Below are 26,268 nucleotides of genomic sequence, written 5' to 3' on the forward strand. Positions count from 1 at the left end.
ATTTCCTCCATGCAAAATCAGATTACGTTGGTTCCAAATTAACCAACATTGCACCAAAAAAAGCTCGAGATCCTCCTTAGTAAGCTTGTGCATTAGATTTGCAATTAGTTGCAACACATCACCTTGATTAGTTAGTCCTTTCTGCAGAATTCGGTTTGGGCATCCAGCCCATACATCTTGAGTTGCTCCACACTCCCACAAAGCATGAATTGCTGTTTCTGGGAACTGATGGCAGATTGTGCAAGTATCATCTTCAATTATTCGTCGTCGCCGCAACTTCTCATAGTTAGGCAGAATATTGTGACATGCTCGCCAAGCAAACACTTTTATTTTGTTTGGAACGTGAAGCTTCCAAATCCTCTCCCATACCTTGCTACTAGACAGCAGTATGGACCCCTCCCCACATAGCTAGTCTCTTTCAGCAAACCTTGCCATATGATAGCTTGATTTAACCATCTCTCATTTTTATTATGCAGCCAAACCAGCACATCTGGTACACACCTTTTGCTTAGAGGAATCCAATAAATTGTTAAAAAAAGGCATCTTAAAGATACTTTATATTAAAAAAAGCATCTCAAGGATGCTTTATTGCCCAAGTTTGGTAATGCAGAGTTGTTAGATGCTTTACTATCCAAGTTTGGTATTGTTGAAACTGCTGGTCACTTGGATGATAAAGTGTCAAGTTTTTGCGCAATTTACAGTGCATTCATTATTAGTTTCCTCCAATATTTCAGTAAATTTTATGGTAAAAGATTGTAATAAAGTAATTTTTTGAAAAAATAAAAGACAATAAGTGCTATATTGTTTTAATCATATACTATACATGTGTTTACAAATTTGAAAATTGCATGATATAGTGATTGATATATGTATAGGCATATTTCACACCTACTCAGGAATGCAAATATTATTTTGGTTAAATAAAAAATGCAAATATCTTACAATTATTTTTTTACATTATTGATTGTGTCATTATTTTTTTTTTCTTTTGTTGAACTTTGTTTCAACAGTTGGAAAAACAACTAAATTTGAGCAAAAAGTGAATTCACAAATAGTTAGGGGGTGTTTGGTATACCATTTCAAACAACAATTTTCAATTTTTAAACAACATTACGCGTATTTTCATACATTTTTTCACCCACAAGTATTTTTACACATATTTTCTGTTGAGGGCCATTTATGAGAAAGAAAGCCCAATAACAAGGGCAACAAAGAATTGACAAAGTAGGCAGCAAAACCATTAGGCTCAAGCGGCAGGAATAATGGATCACAGACCCAAGAAATAAACAAGTGGGTCTTGAAGAGGCAAATGGGCTCAAAGAAGCCCGAAAAGAAAGAAATAACATCCCATGGGCAGTGTATGAGGTAGAAAAGCGAGAAAGGGCCACCGCAGACCCAGTGTAATGTAAACTAAGAAAGTAAGGGGTTTATGGTAGGCCCATAAACCCCAAGGATGAGAATAAGGTTATTGGGTCAGGGAAGCCCAATGAAGTTAGTAAAAAATCCATGGGAGTGTGGAATTAACAAATAGGCCGAGGAAGCTCAAAAGAAGCAAACGGGCCGTGGATGCCCAAAGGAAAGCCCAAAGGGACATAGGAGCCCATAAGTAAAAGCAAAACAGTGGCCATATCAAGCCATTGAGAAAAGGAATAAACGGCTGGCCCAAAAGAGACCTAGCAGGATTAAGTTATTACGACAGGAATAACAGTACAACATTGCAAGAAATAAAGAAAACCAAGGAGTGGGCCAAAGAAATGTAAGGCCCATCATCAGACAAAGTTCAGCTCTTGAATGGAGCAGGAAAACAAAGAAAAGCCTACATAAGAGGTCAAAAAAACACGGACGGCGAGCCTCCAGATCACGGCAAACGCATGAGCAGCAGGCAGATTTTTGGACATATCTAAAAGGAAAGCACGCGCAAGGCTCAGGCAGCGCAAGGCTCAGGCACCACCAGCCTGTACCCAGCCAATATGGGACGTGATGGGGTTATAGGCCAGAGGTAAGAGGTAAAGGGGATATGGTTTGGTGGTGAAGAGAGGGGAAAAGACCTATTTTGTGGCTCCTGCCCAAGCCCTTTTGGGAGGTACGTCCTGCTGGGATGACAGATCACCCAAAAGAGGCAAGGTTGAAGGGCGAACCATTAGGTGCATGCCTTGAGAGAAAGAGAGAGAAATCATTTATGTCGTGGCAGGTAAGAGTGCTACGGTGGACTGACGAATGAAACAAACCTACCTTTGTCTGGCAAGGGTGAGTGACACACAAACGAACCCTTTGGTGGTCGGCAAGTACGCTCAGACCAGACAAAGGCGGTTAAGGGGCAAAGTGGTAAAAAACTGGTCACGGCAGGCACTATAAAAGGACCCTTGTCGTGCCCTGAAAAAGGATCGAAAAAACAAAGGGTGTTGCGGAATAAAAAGAAAACAGAATAAAAGAAAACAAGAGAAAGAAAAGAAAAAGATAAGAGAGAAAACAGAGGAAAAAAGAAAGATAATACAATGGGCATGCACCAGTAGGTCGATTTCCCTCTCTCCCCCTTCAAATCCTGCTCTCTTCCAAAACATAACAAGGATTTCTTTTGGGCATTAACCATTCAGATCCGACTCCCTCAAAGTCATTAATCCCCACGGTAAGATCTTTTCCTGGGAGATTATTTGCATTGAGAGGAGGCGTTCTCCCCTCTTTGGTTTTTGCTTTTGCGGACCAAACTTAAACTTGACTTTATGCCCATTCTTGATTAGTTCATATTACTTTCTTTCTCCTTTACTTTTTTTGTAAATAACATTATCACAACTGTAATTATGTTTTATAAGTAGGGATTACTTGGTCATTTTTCATTAAATAGTCAGAGTATTCTGTTTTGTTATTATTATTATATCTGCCTACCGTAACTCATCTGAAACAGTTCTGCTTGCTGTAAGCATACTCCTGGCAGACAAGGCATAGTTTGTGCACAAGCTGGCCCAAGTTGAATTACAGTTGGATCGGTCTCATTTCCTTTACTCAGAAACATTCGGGTCCATTACCGCAGGAGGTAGCCTAGCCCAATGCAATACACAAAAAAGGCCCCTACATTTTCAAACAATAAAACTTATGTTTTTAAATGCATGTACCAAACATCCCCTTACTTTTTTATGGCTTTTGGTTAATTGTTGTCAAAGCAACTAAATAATCTCATATTCTAAATCTATCATTATTATTACAAATAAAAATAGTTTCTCATATAAAATTTATAAAAATAATCATATAAATTCCTTTAATATAAATCATTAATGCACAACTATTGATAATTAATATATGCATTTATTCCATTGGCTAATTCAAAGGCTAATAGTTTGATATAATTAAATACAAATTTTGTTGAGGTGGAAGCCTTAATAATAATAAAAATCTTAATGAATGCATCATATGGAAAAACCTCATGCTCTTCCATATGAAATCTGCTTTTATATATATATATATATATATTTGTTATTCTGCTTGGAATGAAATTAGGATTAAACATGAAGAAGCACCATGGTGGAAATTACACTCGCATAATTCTTCCATTCCCGACCATGCATTCATTTTTGGTTAGCTATATTATATAGACTATCAACTCGGGAAATGCTCTAGAAATGTTTTTTTTTTTTTTTATTGTCCTTTTACTAGAAGGATCTGGTCTCAGTTGCTGGCATGGTGTGACATTCATCAGATTGGTTCCTCTTAGTCAGAATTTCTCTACTGGGACCTTAGAAGCTTGAAGACTGGCATGGTGTGACATTCATCAGATTGGTTCCTCTTGGTCAGAATGTCTCTAATGGGACCTTAGAAACTTGTTAGAAACTTGAAGATTGGAGGATTTAGAGCAATTGTGTTTAAGCAAATGTGGGTTGCTGCAATACCATATCACAAACTAGATTATATAGCAGCAGCAATATGCTATCAGAGGAAGCTGTAGTTAGAAAAATCAAGAATTTGTAAAGCAACCGTAAAGCAATGCCAAATATCCTATGTAACAAGGTTCTGTGTATTATTTGGGATATCTCTTCCACCGTATTTGCCTATGTTTAGAGCAATACTTTTTTGTGGGACATGTCTTGTTAGATGAGAAACCTAACCCTGAATATTGCATACAAGAGTTGTAAATTTTATGACTTGTTAATTTATAGTGTCATAGACTCTTTTCTTTGTTTTTTGTTTTTTGCTCCAGTTAAGATCTTGTCATTTGTAAACTAAATTAATATAATTGCTTATTTAAATAAATAAATAAATAAACTGCCAGAGTTTTAGGGCCTCGCTTGAAAATCAGACCAACGACCACCCTTTCATAGTTTTATTTACAAGAAAATTTTGAACATCATCCCAGATGTCAGATTTGTATACCTTTTCCCTCCTATTTTTCCAAATCCTCTATTCCATCCCCAATAAAAAGCCAAGCGAAAAAGGGAAGTCAATTTAAATATTGCAAAACATGAAAGGAGAGAGATCCACATATCCTTTTCTATGCTATTAAGCTAGGATTTTGGTCATCTGGAGATTGATTTAAAACTCAAGCCATGCCTCAAGTTGACCGTCGATAATAATACCTGCAAAAATTATAAGGAATTAACTTTCCACACATGTACACAGAGAGAGAGAGAGAGAGAGAGAGAGAGAGAGAGAGAGAGAACAACATACACAAAAAATTTAATGCCATATACGGAAGCATATTTCCGTAGAAGACATTCCACTGTGTACCAATCTGAGCGATCTGATCCATCCTGATACCCAATACGTGGCATGTGGATTGAAGCTTTTGGAAAAATCAGATAAATATAACATAAGACGATTTCACATATGAAGAATAAACAAAATTTCACATTCTAAATTACCAGCCTGAGAATTCTGGTAAATGAGGTGTTTATTACAAATAGAAGAGAATTTTATGACCATGATGACAAGCAATCAAATAATCACCACAGTTAACTAGATACAAAAATTCATGCCTCAAAGCACGCAAACTACAAAGCAAAACTTGGTTACATTTACAAGGAAGCACACAATCCACTCAGAATTTCAAAATAACCAATAGGACGGAAGAGCAAGCCAAGAACATCAAGTTCTGTAATGAACAAGCCAATTGTGTCTTGACACCTTACCAGAGTTTTGAGCTGCTGAGAATGATGCTTTTGATAAGCAACGTTCCAGGTCAGGAAGAGAGATCTTGCTGCGAGGGATTTTACGCCTAATACTGTAAGACTGTACAACAGCCAAAGCCACCCATTGAGGACTACCACCTTCCATATTCTGTTCATCACTGCCCTCTGCATAGCAACCAATTGGTTGAGAGGTGAAGAATTATATGAAAGAAAGAAACCTTACAACCAACCAAAAAAGAAACTTGAATGCCAAAGTTTGGAATTTACAGTCTATATGAAAGGGAATCAATGAAGGCTACAACGGACTGCATCTCACTATGGCCCAAAAGATGAGACAATTCAAATAAAGTTCTTAAGAAGATGATTTTAGCTAAGTAAATGAGTTTCCCACATCCTCAAAAGTACGTTAGATTTTTACCTTCCACAAAAGGTATATAGAGGTAATAAGTTTGATACAACCGAAGAATATTTATCCAATCAATTCCTCCATCCAAAAAGTAGTTCTATAACACTCTTGGGTAATACCCATTGTGTCTCAAACATTGTAAAGGTAAATGTCCACAATTCATAAGCAATGTCACAATATAATAACAGATGATCTACAGTGTCACCACTGTTTCTGCACATGCAATATCAATTTAACAGACTTATCACTCTCTTGATAAGATTGTCACCACTTAGGAACTTTCCTCAAGTTTTTTGGAGCCCTTGTGCTCCAAATACATTTCCAATGAAACGTCGCCCCCCTTGTTTAATGCTTCATAGTTAGAGCTAACATTGAATTGCCCATCACTAGTCAATCTCCACTTCCGTCTGGCAGAACCCTCACTACATGGGAAATTTGAGTATAACATATCAAACAAAGTGTCAACCGACTCCAGTTCCCAGTCATTAACATCTCGAATAAACCTAATATTCTAATAGCGTGCCCTCCTATCAATCGGCGTTTCCAAACAAGAACTAATTGTAGCATTGTTATGAACTGCAATGGTGTGCAATTCTGTATATACAAATCTTCCAAAGGTTGTTGTCCACACCATGCATCATACCAAATCCACACCCTGTTCCCATCTATTACCACATACTGAACATGCCTCATGAATCTATCCTAGCCCACCATAATACTTCAAAGGTTACAACCGTGGGTCCTTCTTACAGGTATCTGCATAAATTAACCTAATCTAACTGATGCTGTGTGGTGTCCATAATCATTTGATTTATTATTAGATGGATTATCTACAATGAGGTAACACATTCTTACATTGGGAAATCATATAAATAGTACCTACTTGTGATAATCTTCTTCATTTAGTCATTGAGTAGAAACTGGAAACAGAATATCTAAGGATTTAATTTTTCATTTAGTAAGTTACACACACAACAAGTGGGTCTTGAACATTGTTTGCATGGATTGAACATTGTATCCTGTCATCAGTACCTGAACAACTTCTGAAGTGTGCTTGAGTGTCTTTAAACAATCCGAAGCATATTTGGTTATTAAACAATCTAAAATAAGGAAGAGAGAACACAGAAGCTGACCATTAATTCTAATAAGATGCAGATCACCAACATGCAGGTCCCCAAATTCAGAAGCTTGTTGATACGCATCAGGGATACTTGCAGAAAGTTTGGCCAGTGCATCAAACATTCCTCCACAGCCCCAATTTCCAGAGTCATCAACACAGCTGCAAAATCAACATAAAAATCAACACTACAAGTAAAAATGGACGACCCTCCAATGAGATGGAACCATTACAAAACATAAAGAGTAGAGATATTAGTGTCATGTAACAGGAGATGAAATAGATCGTTTTATATAAACTTCTACAAATTCAGAATTGAAGGCCCTTCCAGAACAATGAACTTACCTGAAGATAACTGTGGGCTCAGATGGACAAATTTTTGATGGTTGTGTACAATCTCCATAAACAAAATGAACAGAACCTGAATCTGACATCATATCACTATCCTCAGGAGGAATAGGTTCTTTTACAGACAATGAGCAGTATCCAAGGGCTTCCCACTTAGACAACTTCTTCTCTTCTGCCTTCTTCTTTGCAGCCTCATGTTTTAGATGCTTTTCCTCAGGGGCTTGCCTTCTAGTTCCTGACTCCATAATTGGGTTACTGCCCGTTTGTGATGCCTCCTTCAATTTTTCAACCCAGGAGAGATATGAAGCATCATCAAGACCAGGATCTAAACCGACAGAGGTAGAACTTTCTCCAATAGCAATATCAGATCCACTTGACAAATCTAATGGGTTAACCTCAAATTTCCTATCATCCTTTTCCGCAGTTTGTTCATAGCGCTTTGCAAGTACCTTCTCAACCATAGCATTCAGGTCAGACATCTGCGTCTCACCCAATTTCTCAGTAGAGATCTCAGTAGGATCAAACCTGTGTAACCCAAATATGATAGAACGCAAATCACCAGTTTCAACTCCTGCAGTTTCTTTACCTTCCCAGTTCATAACATCATCCCCAACAACATTATGGCTAAGCTGCAACTTCCTCTCTGCTCTCCTCATAATAACCTATACTGACACACATGAAACCAACAGTCTATATTACGGTTTTCAACAACACAGGCTGATAGTGATTAGTAAGATCTCACCTCATCCACAGTATGTCGGGTAACTAGGTTTATGGACAAAACATGATTCATTTGACCGATTCGGTGTGCCCGCTGCAGAGCCTGCTTGTCCACTTGAGGATTCCAATCTTGCTCATAGAATATAACCTAACAATGTAGATTGAAAACAAGTTGTGAAAAAACCATAAATAATATCACAAGGATACAAAGATGTGCTCTGAAGCAACTTCAAGGAAGAACAAGATCTAGGTAGGCTTCTGCATTACACAGAAATAAGGTTTCTTAACCATGATACACTTTCAACCACAGGTGATATCATTAGTGATATCATTATCGAAGTCATTAACATCAAGAGAAGTAAAAACCTGCCTTAGAGCCTTTTGAACATGAGGATTACTATTACCTTCATTTTTGGGTAATATAACATCCAAAATATGTAATTAGAGTTATTTACTTGCTGAAATAAATGGAAAAAAATTAAAAATATTTTACTACATTGTTGATTAGACAAACAACTGAAATTTGAAAACCTCAAAAAGGAAGAGATAAAGACTTATAATTGCCTCAGGTAGTTTCATTTAGCCTTGTCAAGTAAATTTTTTTGTGAAGGACAACACAAATAGAAACAGAATGAAATTGTTACAACACCTTGCCAAATTAATTTCTTGAACATTGTTAAAAAGATTTATGGTAATAATACTATACAGTATTTCTTTCTTGTATTCTGAAGCAGGTACTTCCTAGCTCATTAGTGCAAATCCATTTCCCACCTTACATCTTACATGATACCCAGATTGGCAACCATTGTCACCTCTAAGCTCAACTATGAGTTATCAGAGATCTACTCATGATTGTTTCCACAAGAACTATTCAGATCATCAAAGCCTTCAAGCTTGTGTCTGTTATTGATATCTGTAGTCTGTAACATCCCCAGAAAACTATTTTCAGCCACCAATGCAAGTCCGCTGGCAAATTATCTTTAGATGTGATGATTGATTAATCACCAGATTCTGATATCTGAATCTTCTCCCCAACAAGTAAATAACAATTTCAAAATTTGACTGCCTAGCTACATCCGCCCTCAAAATTGATCAAAGAAGAAATTCATCATATCATGATTTCCTCATCATACGGAATAGGTAAGAGAGCGTGGTGATTTCTAAGACTATAAGAACCATACCAGAATCTGTCAATTATCTTTATCATAGTAGTGAACTGACCAGCTTTGAATTCATGCAATCAGGAAGTTTAGAAGTTATAGCATAGAACACATAGAATGCATCAATGCATATCTCATTTCTCAGCCCTTAGCCTCATTAATTACAGGGATGGGTTTCCACACAATTTCAAGAGTTAGCTTTCTCCAGACTGTACATTTTTCATGCCATGTCATAATCAATGATATATGATATATCTCAAGAAATAAATTTAAAACAAGTAAAACTATGCTTTGGGTAAAAGGACCTAAGAAGTATTTGTATTTGGACAGATAAGAACCATTTCCTTCAAACAACACAAACATATTAATGTGTTCATATTCCACTCGAATGAACACAAAACAAGTCCAAAGTTCCTGCTTCAACTCAATTAAAAATGATGAGGGCATGGTTGGTTGAGTTTGATAAAGCTCACGGTATCAGCAGCCACTAGATTCAAGCCAACTCCTCCAGCTCTTGTAGAGATCATAAAAACAAAAGCACCATTTTGGTCAGATTCAGAATTCAAGCTCCCTTTAATTGATTGCCCACTGAAGCTTCGTATTGCAGAGAAGCGCTCCTCAGCCCGAACTGATCCATCAAGACGCTCATAGGAATATTTTCGTAACTCAAGAAAATCCTACATTGAATATGGAGACACTTCTTAAAACAAACTGCACACTGTCTAATTTAGCTGAAGAGATTATAAAAGTTTTCTTTGTAAAAGGACAAGAAACCTGTAAAATGTCAAGTGTATGTGTCATCTGAGCAAAGAGAAGGACACGGTGTCCAGAATCATGTAGCTTCTGGAGTAGTTGGTCCAATATCATAAGTTTGCCACTGGCCTGATCAAGAAGCCATAAACGAATACAGGTTTCATTCAAAGGAAACATCATGAGTGAGGAAAAGACAGATTTAATATATATCAATCCAGATATAAAGCACATAGTTTATCCATTTTGGGCTAAAATAGCACAAGCAAGCAACCTTATTATCCCTCTTTCTTTTTTTCTCCCGCCTTTTGTTTTCCCCTTCACTATTAAGGAGATTATAGAGTTTTGAGACCAAATACTTTGGTTCCCACCCCACATCAATTACACCACAGTTATATCAAATCAACATAAGAAAGCAGGGCTACCTGAACTAGGTGTTCACCCTCCTCAAATGGTTCAGGCTCAATACCAGGAAAAAGGTAAGGATGGCTACTTGCTTTTCTTAGCTGTATCACCTGTACACAAATGGCAGATCAATGGTCAAATGCTTTATAACATTAGAGTGACACATGGACACACATGCACACACACACACAAAGACAAACACACAGACAAACACACAAACACATCCAATACAACCATACAGGTGATAATAATATAAAAATAAAAAACAAAAACCATGAGTTGAGTTGTAAATGAAGAATGGAGAAGAGATTTTGAGAAAATTTTTAGTGCTGGTTGATCAGTCCTTCACCTTAGCACATATTTATATTAGGGTTTATGGAATGATTACAAAAATTCCCTTTTGCTAATGTAAAATAACATGTTAATATTAAAAATAATAAAAAGTAATCCAGCCTACATGAATTGCAATCAAAGTAAGCAATTAAGTATCAACAAATCATTTGAATTTGTAAAGCAAGAAATAAAAAATTACATGATTAAGGGCCTTAGACTACTAAGATAACAGTACAGACTTCTACTAAAAGTTCACATTCTATACCTCAGCATTCCTAATTAAATATGTTTTAAACTAGAAATGGTTTTCAAAGCAGATTTTGTAAAGAACGATTTTATGATTTTTGAGGCAGTCAATTGTTGAGGAAAATTTTAAGTCATTGTACTGCCTTGCTAGTCCATATATTTATGTTTCCCTCGATTTTGTACCAAATTTGGAGTTAGTTTGCACCTCTCAAGCTATGGAAATCATATTGATAAAGGCAGCTAGCCTCTTAATCCAGTCCAGAATGAGTCATAGCACTCCAGTTCAGTACCAGGCTGTAATTTAACATTAATTAAGAAGGTTCAAAAATCATCATATCATTCTTGTCCTTTGGCAAGAATATTACATAGCTTTAGGGGTGGAACCGTGGAAGGCCAACAGGGACCCACCAATTTCCACTTACCCCTTCTTTACGTGGCATGCTTCAGCCAATGGACTCAATCCATGAGGCTGGCAGTGAGTGAACTTTTGCATAGCTTTTTCCTTTCTTGACTTACAAGGAGCATAAGTAGCCAAACACATGATTAGTTTTAGGTGAGCACAAGCTCCATATATGAGGATGATTAATGGCAGAGTGATTCATGAGATCCATGAACCTGACATAATCCTCAGATCAGAAACATCAGATATCAATTCCCAAGCCCAATATACTGAGAATCATCTATCAAGTGATTCCATCAATCCACACATTATACTTCAACAAATTTAAGAAAAAGCATAAAACATTGGCAGCCCTAGTGTCAGAAGGTTCATCAATATACTATCCTTGATACAAACTTCTTCCACACTTGGAAAATGAGATTATGTCATCTGAATAAAGTGTTGTCAACCTAGAAGCTACCTGACAATAACAACAAAGCCCAAGTCCCAAAACTTTGGGATTAGATATGCATCCCCAACAGATTAATCACGGCTGACCATATGTATTCTTCTCTACCATTCTATTCTATCCAACATCTGACACCTCCTCAATTAACTCAACCTAGAAGCTAGGTGAAATAAAATAATTCTTCCAATGTGGATTAGTAAAAGTTAAGGAACAAAGGGATTTATTGTACTGCAACTTATAACTGGAATGAAAATGAAGAAAGGTGCTAAAGGTGAAAAGTTGATAAACTAACGCACAATATTCTGTAAGGATTGATGATTTGATGTTCTTGAAGATAAAGCAAGTAGTTTAGGAAGCTCCTTTCTCAATATTGACAAGTACACCTTCTTTTGCAGGCTGAGCAGCGGTGCCATCCTGTCAATATAAGGCATCTTAGAATCATATGATGTAAACAAGCACACAGAACTTTTGGTTGAAGTAGTTAGTGACATAAAATAGAAAGCATACACGGTTATCTCTGTAAGAGCGGGCAGCACTAGATTTCCACATTCAATGAGCTTTGCTTTTGTTCGTCGAAGCATGAAGGCTCCCAATATACATTTTAAACTTTGGAATTGCTCCTTTACTTTGGCTGTATCATGACCTAATCATAATTAACAAATTTAACGTCTATAAATGAAATCATGTTACATTTTCCCCAAACCTCTTTCTCATTAATAAATCACAAAAGCCATGAAGAAAGGAAGCTATCATCACCAAAAAAAATAAAGCCAGGTTAAGTGATTAGATTGTGACAGTTCCAAACTAAAAGCTATTATCGCATTAAAGGTAGCAAGCCCACACTACTAGCAATACATATATTCTGAATGTATCTACATGTGTGTTTGTGTGCATGAGTTGGAGCTCTAAAACTTATGGAAGCAAGAGCATTCAAGAAAAGTAGCATCAATAACAATCATGATTATCAAAAAAAAGTCCTGTTCCTGACACAAACTTCTCATGATTGAGAAATTTTGTACATAAAAATGGAAAGAAAAGATAATCGTAATAATTTAATTGCTTTTTTCAATTTCAAAAAACAAACTTGTAAAACTGCGTAATTGACGAAATGAGCAAATCAATGTACAGGTTTACAGACACTCAATGTTTGAAATTCTAAACCAGGAGTATTTTGATATTCAGTAGCTCAGCTGACATTATAGTTATGAAAAGTTGTGACCCCAATTATACTTAATTAAAACTTTATAGATTGATAAATCTTAAATTGACTCCAAACTGTTTATACCAATGAAATCATTTCTCAACATATTCATAAAATTTTTATTATAATTGCACCACAGGCCACTGGCTCGGCCAAATAACCATTCAATTGATGACCTGGCTTCTTTTATAATTTGGGTAAATTTGGAATTAAAATATACTATAATTAGTTGTAGCAGAAGTAGACACTTAAATTATATAAACATAAATTCATAGTCTTGGAAGAGCTAAAATCACTGCACAACTTACTAATGGCTGGTAAGAGGATAACCTGATGAAGGATTTCCAGCTTCCTTGAATGTGAAAAGGAATTGGTCTAGTGTCCCAAACACGGAAGGCATACAAAAATGCATCAAAGCCCAAAGTTCAGTGAGATTGTTTTGAATAGGTGTTCCAGTCATCAACAACCGTCTGGGCATAAGAAAGCGATCTTTGAGGAGACTGTAAAGAACCTGTTAAGGTTTAAGCATTTAGGTCTGCAATAAGAAAAGGGCAAAAAAAGAAAATAAATAATCACTTTAACTAAAATGAGTTTTTAATCTACTTAAAATTGGCATAAGTATCAAGTAATATGGTTGCATAATTCAAATCTTTCAAATATTTATTTGAAGAAAACTTTCAGTATGTCATTTTTCCATGTTTGGCATCCAAAAATTTATTGTTTTCAGTAGAAATAGTAAATAAAGAGTGCTAAGTCCTCCCTTCAATTTTTGAAGGAAACTTAATAAAAATGTTCACAATATGATTAATGATGTAATTCATAAGTAAAAAAAAAGACTAATATTTCAAGTTATCCTAAGCAATAAACATACACTGGAAGGATTTTTAAGTCTTTGAGCTTCATCAATTACTGCATACTGCCACGATATTTGAGACAGAAAATCTTGATCCATCAATGCAATGTCATACGTTGTCAACAGAATGTCAAAAGGTAACAACGAGCCCTGTCAATGGATCCAGCTTGGAAAACCATCAAGACATAGATTGAACAGGAAAACCTATTTTTCAAACAAGCGCCCAACCCAAGGAAAATTCTAGAAAGTTATGAATTAATATCATATAATACCAAAGTAACCAAAAAATTAAAAATGATTACATCCACAGCCTGACTCCAATTAGTAAACCCACATAAACTTACATTATAGGATGAGGACTGTTCTTTCACATGTTCATGCATTTTCCAGCGTAGACTGCGGCGGTGTTCTTTATCTCCTACATATCGAAGAACTTCTAAGTTTGGAGCAAATTTAACTACCTCTGAAACCCAACCATCTGTCACACTCAGAGGACATAGCACCACTGCAAATAATTGAAATAAAAATAAGAAACTAAAAAAAAAGTATGAATCCAATCCAAGACCAGAAACAAATACTTCATGATGTTCAGAATCATACAAAAATGTCCTCAACTTACAAAATGGCCCAGGAGACTTTTTGTGAACCTTCAAATAGCTCAAGAAAGAGATAGCTTGCAAAGTCTTGCCTAGTCCCATCTGTCAAGGACTTTATTAGATACAAAGCACACTGAACAAGATTATGCATTGATTTCTACACTTTACAGGCGTTATTAATTTCCTGCTTTTCACTTCTGCTTGGCTAGGTAAGGTTAAAGAAGATTAAAAAAAAATAAGCACACCACAGTTAGGTTTTCCCATATAAGCAGCTAAACTGCAATTTTCTGACAGTAACCTACCACGTAAAATCTGTCATCATAAATAAGCAACTACAATCGACACTGAAAAGTCACACATGAACCTGTGACAGGAATATAATACTCGAGACTTTGTTGTCATTCTTTCAAAACATCTCACATTTTTGTGGTTCTCCCCAAGTTACTGATGAAAAAACACAGATGTCTAAGGTGCACTAAAGGAAACAGATTTGGCACTCTAAATTTATGGTACATTTTACATCTTATTTTTCATAAATTCTAAGCACTAACATAAACTAACTATAGTATGTTACTTTTAACTGCTATGGATGTCTATTTTCATGAAATATTTTGCGCTCTCAGGTTTATCAAGAATTAGTTCATTGTAGAAATAGACTACAAACAGGGGTCCCTTGGGAAAAGTATTTCACATGTAACTTGGAAAGAATTCATCGGTTTACAAGAAGCCCAAAAATTCAGGAAAGATCAAAAGCTCTCACTCTTTGGAAAAGCAATTTGTATTCAAGAATCTCTAACATGGTAAGCATGCAAATAATAAGTCTAGTGGCATAAAATATTTCACAATTGCTGAGATGGCATATTGTGATTGATGCACACTTAAAGTGGTGTAACTGGTGAGTCCATGTAAAAAAAATGTTGCACCAATCACAACTTACCACCTTAGCAAGTTGTGAAAAAATTTGTGTCCATATCATTGTTCGTGTGCAAATCGTAGTATGGCAAACTCAATTACTTCAAGAAAGATCATGGAAAAGGAAAAATCAAGGTCCAAGTCCCTTCTAATAGGGTAATAGAAATATCATTTCCTAAAAAAAAAGATACTAAAGTACAACAACAACAGCAACAAAAATAAACCAAGCCTTAGTCTAAAAATTAGTAAAGAACATTAAATATCGGGCACTTTAATGTGCATACACTCTATTCAAATATTCTATTCATATGGTTTACTGAAACTTTTAAGTTAAGTGGTACTCCAATATTACATTTAGGCCTTACTTAAAGCCTCCCCACAAAGTTATCTCCCCGAACGAGTGGTATTAGAGCAAATTGTGGCGAGCGGCAAAAAGGAGCTAGTAACTCTTATTCGTGGCTTACAAAGAGATCTCAAAACTCACATAAAGATAATAACTCAAACATGATAAGAAGATTGTTAAGTATACACATTCAAGTGGAAGTCACGAATGGGAAAAAAAATTAACATCATTGACCACAATGCCATAGACTTAAGCTTTTCTAATAATTGTGCATAAGGGCGGTGTCCCAATCTCAAATATCAATTGGAGTCTCCCCAAAATGTTATCTCTCGAGCAATTAATTCGAAGGATCAAACACTTTGTACCCAGTGCACAAATCTCTCACTTTTGCGCGGTCTGAAAAAGGTCTTGGTAGGTAAAAATTATCAACAATCTCCATAATTACTTCAACTATTTTATGAACATTCTTAGAATTAGAAACATATCTGAGGCATTTTGATGAATTTAAACAAAACTTTGAACTTCCTCTACGTATAATAAATCGTACCTCATCTCCTGCAAATTCAACAAGGAAATACAATCAATTAAATGTACATTCCAATTATTAAATATGCATATAAATGAAAATTAATCTGAATTGTATCACTGTGAATGAGCCCTAATTATGGAGTAAATTTTTAACCGTTATCAGTTTAAGTTGAATTTCACTAACTATAAACTCAAATTCCAAAACTTTCATTTACTTTTACTCAAGATTTCTCAGCAACCAAACACGGAAAAAAGTTGAGAAAGTGAAATCGTACCGAGAATAACGTTGACGCCGAGATTGTACCGCCGAATGAGCCACGAAACTCCTTCGACTTGGTAAGGTTTCAGCGTCGCCGTGACTCCGAAGCTCGCGGCTTCCACAGGCGCGTCGCCGGCGCGTGAGTCATCGGCGAGTACAACTCTCGCTGCGGCTTTGAGCCTCTGCTCATAATTCATCTCTTTCTGTTGAAAAAGAAACTGTGATTCGCTGATGAGAGAGAGAGAGAGATTTGGCTGTTTGTGACTTTTTAAATCAAGAGCTTGAGAGGGAGAGTGAGTGAGATTTTATGTTGACAAAAATGGCCTTTTAGGAGTTCTCAATTTACCGTAAATCGCGTTGTTCTTCTGGTGTGGTGTGTGTTAGAAAGGTTAGTGTATTATCGGGATTTGATTTTCCACGTGGCGCATAAGGATGTATGTTGGTTGTAGACGTGGAGACGTGGGAACTGGGAAGTGAAGACCATTGAGCACGTTGATTGCACAGAAATTCCTGATACAGTTTGGGCAGAAGTTCTAAAAGCTATAAGGCCTCTAAACAACACATTTTTAATTTTTAAATAACATTATATACTTTTTTATACCTTCTTTTTTTGGGTAGAAATACGATGCATTACAACAAGAAAACTAACCAGAACCAGCTATAACAGGGCATGCCCTGTTAACATACAAGCCATTCTTATCAAAAAGCAGAGACTCCAAAATGTCCATAGGCGGACCATGGAAGTGGACAAAATCTAACTCTTGCTCCACGCCCATTTTTGCCAGTAAGTCAGCGCACCGATTAACTTGACGATAGCAGTGATTGATCTGCACCTGATGGAGACGGGCTACAAGCTGCCTGCAGTCATCCAGCAAAGGGGAAACAACATTATTTACGTAGCTTGAGTTTTTTAAGACATCCACCTCCACCTTAGCATCTACCTCAACAATGACACAAGGAATATTAAGATCACAGCAAAGGATGAGACCATCTCTCAATCCCCATAACTCCGCAACAAGGCTATTAGTTACCCCAATATGTCTCGCAAAACCTGCTACCCAATCCCTGTTTTCATCTCTTATAGTACCTCCACATCCAGCCTTACCCGTTCTTCCTACACAAGACCCATCCGTATTTAATTTTTTCCACCCAGTTAAAGGCTTCTCCCATCTGATTCTATTGCTATTTCGCGAGGCAATCCACATTGATGTAATGAAAGGGAGGGACCCACGACAATGACAGAACGACCCGAATAATCCACCCGTTTGCCAAGCAGAGTCTCACGAAATCTTCCCTCTTTGCCTTCAATAACATCCGAAAACGACTTGTAAACCTTATTATGACCGTCCCTCATTGGTTGTCCGCGAATTCCATTATCAAGAAGTGTATCCACAGCTTCTTGTACCAATTTCTCCTGACACATTACTAATTCCCCCGGTGTCGATCTACTTGTTGCTAATAAATCGATAAGAGTATTGTTCCGATAAATAACTCTTCTATAAAGTTCATTAATATCCGAGCTCATTAGTTTACCCCCGTCTATCTGAATGATCGGTCTCAACTCGGGAGGAAGAACTGGTAATAGACATAAAACCATCCATTCTGGTTCTATATTTGTTCGAATAAAATGCTTAGCTATTTCGATGCGTCTAACCAAAAAATCCTTTCTTCTTCTAACCTTTCTATTTTCCCACTCATTACCCGGGGGCCCTTCTTCCCTTAATTCTTTCCATTCTACCAACAAATAATCTATAATAATTCGCAAATCCAAATCGGCTAATTGTTCTCGTATAGCACCTGCTCCAGTAGACATTTCTCGATTTCGAAATGCATCGAAGCCTTGGGTAGTAAAGAAAAGTGGGATGCTGTATTTCCAGGATTGGATTTCATATTCGAATGAACCTCGTAATCGTAAGAAAGTAGGTTTTTTAGCTATGGGCCTAGCAAAAGAAAAATTTGGGTAGGATCCTATAGGATATCCCCCTTCAAAATTGGACGTGAAAGTTTCCTTTCATCCGGCTCAAGTAGTTACACCAACTAAAGATAAAGAAAGGAGTTTCCACTTTATTTTCTTTATCTATAAAACGGAACCCCCCCCCCCCCAAAAAAAAGAAAAAGAAAAGATCTACTCTTTACTCAAGTTTCCAATTTAGACCAAGCAACATTTCATTAATTCATTTTTTTTTTCTTTTTGTAGATTTCGATTTTATTTTATGAATTTTTTATTCAATTAGAAATTACGACGTAAAATCAATGAAATGTAAAATTCTTGAGTAGTCTACGTCCCTTCGAATGAGAGATACCTTTACTTAATTCTTAATTTCATTCAATTAAAGTAAAGAAGTACCTTGGAATTTATAAGGGATTTACTTGTCTATGTATCATTACATTCGATCTTTTAGGTCCCTACTTTGCCTCGACGGTTATGCCACGATGTCCTTAAAGCCTCTATGCGATGGATAGGCTCCTGCAACCATGACATGACAGAATTTGCTTATTTTAATAAACATAATTTCATTTCTTTATAAAGTAAAAGAAAGGGAGTGGTTAATTCCACAAAAGAAGTCTTTTTTTTTTTTTTTTCACGAGGTAGAACTATAAATTCCTATTTATTTGTTACTGAAGAGCCCGTAGACCAATTCCCCCTTTTATTTGGGAGTATTGAATACACCCATAATTCTGAGCTTCATGTTCTTCCTACCAAGAGACATGTCAGATCCAGGGCATACCAATTCACTTGAATGGTATGACAGTTTCTCATTCTGAATCTGTAAAATCAGAGTTTTGATCAAATCACACATCGCAGTATACCAGTCCTTCTAATTCTTTAAGAGGTTTATCTAAAAGATTCGCGATATAACTAGGAAGACGCTTCAAATACCACACATGGGTTACTGGGCATGCCAGTTTGATATAGCCCATTTGGTATCTTCGTATCCGAGAATCCACGAATTGGACTCCTTGGAGATGCAAAATAACAAAGAAACTCCATAGCTTGGTTCTCAATCTCCAAAGACAGCTTCGGGTTTTGATCTTTTCTGTTGAAAACAAAATTGTTTCTGCTCTTCCACACATTCCAAACAGCAAAAAGAAAGCTAGTACTCCATGGAGGCTTCCCTTGGATATGTCTTTTGTTGTCTTTTCCATTCAGAATCAACCAATCCTGTAAGTTGCTCACCCAAAAACCCCGGTCTGTCTCCTTAACTCCTAACTGTCTCCAAATATCCTTAACTCTTCGACAGTCCCTCAAAGCATGTAGAATTGATTCCGGCTCCCTTTGGCACATGGGACACAAATCCTCCTCAATTACTCTTCTCCTTACAAGACATTCTTTGACCCCAATACTGCCATGAAAACACATCCACAAAAAGGTTTTAATATGAGGCAGTGTCTTTAATTTCCAAATCCAACCAAAACTACTAGTAGTCACCTCAGAATCCTCATCCGTAGCAATTCCATAGGCACTCTTTAAGTCAAAGGTACCTCTCGGGTTTCCCAACCAAGAAATCCTATCCCTTCCTCTGCTAGTGATTGATATAGGAGTGGCCTGAATCATTGCTCTAACATCTGAAGGAAGCTCAAAAGGAATTCGGTTCCAAGCCCACCCCGTGTCTGATAACACATCCTTAATTTCCAAAAGATTTGCTTCTTGAGTTAAGGGGCCTTGAATCAACTGGCGAAGAGGCCCTTTACTCATCCAGTTGCCCCTCCAAAAACTGATATTGCTATCTCTACTTATCATCATCATGCTACCTTTGTGAAAAGTATCTCTTCCCTTTTTCATTGCTACCCAAATCTGAGAGCAAGGCAGCCTGTCAACATTAGAGGCTCTTGCTCTTCTATTGTTACAATATTTCTGCCATAATACTTGGGACCATAGCGCTTCCTTTTCTGTATGAAGACGCCAGTTCAGCTTAGCAAGAAGGGCTGTATTTCTGCCTCTTGCAGTCTGCAAACCTAGCCCCCCCTCTTCCTTCGACTTTGTTACTTTTTGCCATCCAACCCAATGCATTTTCCTTATAGTTTCCGAAGAGCCCCATAGGAAATTCCGGTTAACCAGGTCAATCCCATCCAAGATTCTCCGAGGAATGTAATTACACTGCATAATATAAAATGGAATTGCAGCCGATGAAGCCTGATTAAGAACAGTCCGACCAGCCAAAGAGAGCATGTTAGCCTTCCACCCCGCTAGTTTTTGTTTCACTCTCTCCAAAATGAAATTAAAGTCATGGGAAGATGAGCCTGGATGTTTAATAGGAAACCCAAGATATCTTCCAAGTGAGGGAGTAGAAGCAAAACCAAGGATATCACTTAAAGATTCCCTAGTATCCCTATCCACATTAGACGAAAAATAAACTCTCGATTTTGTATCACTTATCGTTTGCCCCGATAGGTTACAAAATTCATCAAGGACGTACCTAATGGTGGAGCAATTAGTGCCATCAGCTTTGGCAAATAAAACCAAATCATCCGCAAAAAATAAGTGAGAGAAGGCCGGACCACTCCTAGAGGCCTTTACGGGCTGCCAAAGGTGAGCATTGCATTTCCCTTCAATGAGTTGGCCCAAATACTCCATACATAGGATAAAAATATAAGGTGATAGTGGATCACCTTGCCTTATCCCTCTTGAAGGATAAATCGGCTCAAGAGCCTCTCCATTAAACAAAATGGAAGTGGAAACTGAAGAGATGTAGCTCATAATGATGTCAATCAAATCAGTCGGCAAGTTAGCTCTAATGAGCGTATCCCTTATGAAATTCCATTCCAATTTATCATAAGCCTTCTCTAGATCAATCTTTATCGCCATATATCCTACCCTCCCTTTTTTCTTACTTAGAGTATGGATAATTTCTTGCACTATGATAGCGTTATCTACTCCCTTTCTACCCAGAATGAACGCTATTTGGAGGGGAGAGACAAGCTTATCCAAGAAAGGCCTCAATCTAGCAACAATGATCTTAGTTATAATCTTGTACATCGTATTGCAAAGACTAATCGGTCTATAATTGGCTAAAGTTTCAGGCCCTTGAATTTTAGGAATAAGGACAATGTGGGTTCTATTTAGGTAATCAGCGATTTTCTTCTCAGAAAAGGCCCTTTTCACTACGCTCACCATAGAACTACCCACAACCAGCCAAAATCTCTGAAAAAATCCCGCATGAAGCCCATCCGGCCCCGAGGCTTTAAAGGCCTTAAGAGACCAAAGAGCCGCCTTTATCTCCTCCATCGATACAGCCCCACCAATGCTCTGACTCTCCTCTTCATCTAGATTGATCTGCCAAGGCAAAATGGAAGGGGCTGATCGAGACACACTAGAGAGAGAAGAAGTGTACACCTCGATGAATCCGCTCCTAATGATCCCCTTTATAGCATTTTCCTCATAAAACCACTCCCCCACTGCATCCTTAATAGCCAAAATCTGGTTTCTTTTCCTTCGCACCAAAGTTGATACATGATAAAAATTGGTATTTCTATCTCCTTGCACCATCCAATTAACCCGGGATTTCAAAGCCTAAATCTCTTCCTCTTGATTAAGCACGACATCAAGATCTTTAAGCAACTCCTTTTCAAGATTGATGAGAAAGGAGGAAGGCCTATTAGATAGGGCCCGTTGAACACCATTCAATCTAGCCATGATATTCTTTTTCCTATTGAACACATTCCCGAACTGCATTCTATTCCACCTTGTTGCTTCCTCTGTGAATTTGTTTATAGCATCCACCAACATCACAGGATGTCTCCAAGCTTGATTAACAATGTTGGGAAACGATGGGTCTGAGAGCCAGCAAGTTTGGAACTTAAAATGCCTATTCCTTCCACTACCCCTCCTTGGCTGCATTTCCATCAGGACAGGGCAGTGGTCTGAATGGCACCTTGTGAGATGCACCACTCTTGCTTCCGGATAAAGAAGACACCAGCTGGGATTAACAAAAAACCGGTCTATCCTCTCTTGTATAAGAGCTTGAATATCTCTTTTGTTTGTCCAAGTGAACCTAGGACCAGAGAACCCAATATCTATCATACTACATTTGTCCAAACACTCTTTAAAGAGCAAGGACCTATTAACACTCACCGCTCTTCCACCAAACTTATCTTCCCCCAAGAGGGGTTCATTAAAATCCCTAGCTAACACCCAAGGCATGTTATGCAATTCCGACACTTTAATTAAATTATTCCATAAAATAATTCTCTCCGCAGTCCTAGGACTAGCATACACAGCAGAAAACATCCAGCTAGCATTAGAATTACGTACCTTAACTAGTGTATGAATTTCTTGCTCCGTGTTGGATAACGGAGTTACCTCCACTCTCTCCGAGTTCCAGAGCGTCCAGAGCCCACCAGTATAGCCAATCGTCTTCGTATGGATAAACCCATCAAAAGGCAACCGATCAGTAATCTCCCTAGCTCTTTCCCCTCCAATACGAGTTTCCATTACAACAAAAATTGCTGGATTATGGTTGTGGACCAGCTCACGAACATGCTTTTTGAAAGAGGGCTTAAGAGCGCCTCTGCAATTCCATACTATAACATTCATGGGGGAATATAAGGAATGGGGAAACACTCATCAAAAGGCGGCAGCGGCTTCGCCCCCTTCCTCAAGCTCCATCCAATCCGTATCAACATATCCCTCGTCTACCCTTATCCCAGCGATATTATCCACATGGGTTGGCGCATACCCATCTCCATCTCCTGTGAAAGCACTAGCTGGTTGAGGGACATAGTTGGGAGTAGCACTTGAAACCGTTTCATACTGAGTTTGGTCCCCATGGATTAGCTTCATACATGAATCGGATTCACTCAGATTTTGTCCAGAATTACCTCCGGCATCTCTACTACAGCTTCCTTTAAATTGGAAGCCCATCTCTGGTAACGGCATGGCTGTGACCTGAAGCATAGCAGCCGCTCCCGGTTGATGGTCTCCAAAATGTCTGCAATTCATCTCTTCAACTTGATCGGAATGATCAGCTTGCCCGTGAAGATTGGAAGGCAACAGTGCTACAATTGTCTCAGTCTCTCCCACGGCGCTCAAAGATAAATTCTGCGTAGCCCTTAGTCTAGCCAAAGCCTTTTTGCCCCTTATTGACTCCTTACGGTTTGTCTTAGACTTAATTGCCTCAACACCAGCCCATGTTCCTACAGCACCTGAACCATGTGATATTGGGCTACCTTCTGGCTAACTTTGGGCCCGATTGATGTACTCCTTTCCAATACGCTGAAGAGCCTCATTGAGTAATAGCCCATTTACACCTCTAATAGGTGACAACTTCCTTTTAGCCTCTCTAACAGAATCACTGCTTGATCCATCTTGCCCACGAGCCACATAAGACTTAGACACATTCCCACTTCTGTGACCATTTTCCTGAGCAACAACAGGCCCACCACTCCTTAGATTTCTTGTCCCATTCTTCTTTCTGGTAACCACTACCCAAGGACCGTAACCCCTATCCATTGCATCCTCATGTCCACTGCCAGGCACGCTCTCTGTGGTCCCCACCCCTGCCTTGTCTTTATCCGTAACACACTCTTCGCATGACTGCTCAGCCCGCTCAGCCAACTCACCTTCAACAGAATTTTCCGTTGTTCGCCGTGGCAGATCGTGACGGACAATGTACGGACAAATTTCTTGTTTATGTCCCATTCTTCCATAGCCGAAACATAGTTTTTGAATGCCCTCGTAACAAACAGGTTGTTCGAACTTACCGATCAAAATGGCTGTTACCAGAGGCTTATTCACGTCTATTTGAACACAAAGTCTGGCAAACCTCCCTCTCATTTCAGAAGCGGTGTGCGTATCCACCCTTAGGACATTTCCAATCGACTTACCAATGTGATGTAGAGCTTCTGCATTGTAATACTCTATAGGAAGATTGTTCAATCTTATCCAGACAGCAATGGAGGAAATGCTTGCCGTCTCTGGCCGGAAGTCTGGCTCCCAGGGTCTGATTGATAAGAAGTGTTCCCCAATGAACCAGGGTCCCTTCTTCAGAATAGCTTCATAATCCTCTCGCAATGAGAACTGAGTGAGATAGAATCCATACTCCAAATCTACACAATCTAACCTCCCAGCAGGCTTTCATAAAGATAACAATCTATTCTGAATATAGTTAAAACCAAACGAACGACCATACACCTTAACGATAAGCGCTTTTGTCCACGGCTTTCTAATCTGCTGCTTAAAGCTCTTTGAGAACTTAACCGCCACCAATCATTGTCGGAGATCCTCTACCTCATCATCCGACTCCACGTCATCTTCCATGAGTTCTCCGAAACTGAAGGCCTGTGTAAATGCTCCTGGAATCTCTCCAATCAACTTATCCTTGAAGGATGTTGCACGATTCCATGGACTGTAACCATGGCTCGACGATGACGGAAAAGAATCCCAGCCTTCATGATACCCTGCATGATTAACATCTTTTACCTTCTTATTGCTACGTATTAGTTCCTCTTGTTCTTCCCTAGAGAGAGAAGGAGAGCGCTCTTCCATATCACAATATATACTTTTTTATACACTTTTTCACCTATACATATTTCAAAAAACTATAAACGACATTACTCAAAAAACATTACTCAATTTCCACACGTATTTCAACATTCCCAATTCATCTTACCTATCTTTTGAATCTCCTACAAATATTTCCCACATTTGGAAAGCTATTCAACATGGAAAACGACATTTAATCCAAATGACATTTCCTACATTTATGGGTAAAGAATGAGAAATTAGCAATTTACTACTATTTATTAAGGCTAAAATGACTAATGAAATATTTAGCAATTTACTACTATTTATTAAGGCTAAAATGACTAATGAAATATTTAGCAATTTACCACTATTTATTAAATATTTAACAATATACAATTATTTTGAAACTCGAATTCATGAAGTCTATAATTTAAAAGTCTATATGGAACTTGAGTTTTAAAATTTTCTGTAATATGAAACTCGAGCTCTTGAAGCTCGAGTTCCTTTAAAAATTGATGTGGCCTAATGCACGTGGGACATGCTGAAGTGAAGAAAAGCTGAAGGAAAAGAAGAAAATAATTAGACTAAAGAAAGCACAAGTGTGGGACATGTTGAAGTGAAGAAAAGATTAGACTAAAGAAAGCACAAGTCAGGTGTGTGCAAGTGTAGTGACGGACAATTGAAGTGTAGTAAAGAAAGCAAGGATGATGCCTATGCTTCATGACTTGTGAAGTGAAGTACAGATGGAGCGAAGTGTGTAAAAAGCACAGGACAATCATAGTGTGTAGGTGTCTAGTAGTAAGGTGTTGTAAAAGTTTTGTTTAGTGCAGTTTTATGGTACTCAAGTTTTATAAACTCAAGTAACACATTACAAGAAACTCGAGTTTCATGTGGCATTTTTTAATTAAAATAATCTAGGTTAGCGAGTGCCACCATGGCAGTTTTTATGGAACTCGAGTTTTTGAAACTCGAGTTACATGTCAAACTTGAGTTTCATGAACTTGAGTTTTTAAAAATGTAGTAGATTGCTAAATATTTCAGCCAAGAATGATATTTAGCCATTTTAGCCTACGAAATTAGTGATATAACAGTTGGCCCTAGTGATTGGAATTGCATATGAAAAATTCTGTGTGCACACAAAATTCAAATTTTTATATGGAAATGTTGTCATAATCATCTCCCAATTAGATCCATTTTAGCCAATATCCACCTTGATATTGACCCTACTTGTCCTCAATGCAGTCATGTTGAAACAACCTCACATGTTATTAGAAATTGTCCTTGGGCTAAAGAATTCTAGATGAATTTACTAGGACAAAGAGAATTTTTTTTATTTTTTTATTCTCCTGCTATTATTTGGTTAAAAGCAAATCTTGCCAATACAAACCTTGTAGAGTCTTCTTTTACACCCCGGAACATTATATTTGCTTATGGTCTTTGGCATCTTTGGCTTGCTCGTAATGATAAGATTTTTCATTCCCTTTCAGCTTCTCCCCATCAATGCATTTACTGGACACAACAACTAGCCTCATAATTTTTCTATTTAGCACACTCCTCTGTTCTTACAAAAACTAAAACCACCACACATATTTCATGGCAGCCCCAACAAAATCCTTTTATAGCTTTGAATATTGATGGTAGTGTACAAGGTAATCCAGGATT

General features: G+C 37.7%; 2 protein-coding genes across 4 annotated transcripts; both read right to left on the bottom strand.

The window, feature by feature from the left end:
- Window positions 1–4,216: 4,216 nt before the first annotated feature.
- On the bottom strand, window positions 4,217–16,619 carry LOC115986493 (probable helicase CHR10). 3 transcript variants are annotated; one of them, XM_031109577.1, is made up of 18 exons: window positions 16,489–16,619; window positions 16,159–16,345; window positions 15,903–15,910; window positions 14,124–14,202; window positions 13,849–14,009; window positions 13,523–13,654; window positions 12,982–13,162; window positions 11,958–12,093; window positions 11,747–11,864; window positions 10,044–10,133; window positions 9,643–9,750; window positions 9,342–9,545; window positions 7,731–7,856; window positions 6,986–7,650; window positions 6,657–6,802; window positions 5,118–5,282; window positions 4,657–4,771; window positions 4,217–4,565 (listed from the first exon to the last, which is right to left on the bottom strand). In XM_031109577.1, exons 2-18 carry the CDS (start codon window positions 16,337–16,339, stop codon window positions 4,541–4,543), a joined length of 2,640 nt encoding a protein of 879 aa, XP_030965437.1. In that variant the 5' UTR covers window positions 16,340–16,345; window positions 16,489–16,619; the 3' UTR covers window positions 4,217–4,540. The 3 variants fall into 3 exon arrangements, with proteins under 3 accessions (XP_030965437.1, XP_030965438.1, XP_030965439.1); XM_031109578.1 differs by lacking the exon at window positions 16,489–16,619 and having other exon boundaries at window positions 11,958–12,081; window positions 16,159–16,482; XM_031109579.1 differs by lacking the exons at window positions 14,124–14,202; window positions 15,903–15,910; window positions 16,159–16,345; window positions 16,489–16,619 and having other exon boundaries at window positions 13,523–13,708; window positions 13,849–13,940.
- A 5,035-nt stretch (window positions 16,620–21,654) lies between these two features.
- Window positions 21,655–22,677, bottom strand: LOC115985091. The gene has a single exon (XM_031108061.1). The coding sequence runs from the start codon at window positions 22,675–22,677 to the stop codon at window positions 21,655–21,657; it is 1,023 nt and encodes a 340-aa protein (XP_030963921.1).
- Between the last annotated feature and the right edge of the window lie 3,591 nt (window positions 22,678–26,268).

This window comes from Quercus lobata, chromosome 4, assembly GCF_001633185.2.
Source record: "Quercus lobata isolate SW786 chromosome 4, ValleyOak3.0 Primary Assembly, whole genome shotgun sequence".
Classification (NCBI taxonomy): Eukaryota; Viridiplantae; Streptophyta; class Magnoliopsida; order Fagales; family Fagaceae; genus Quercus; species Quercus lobata.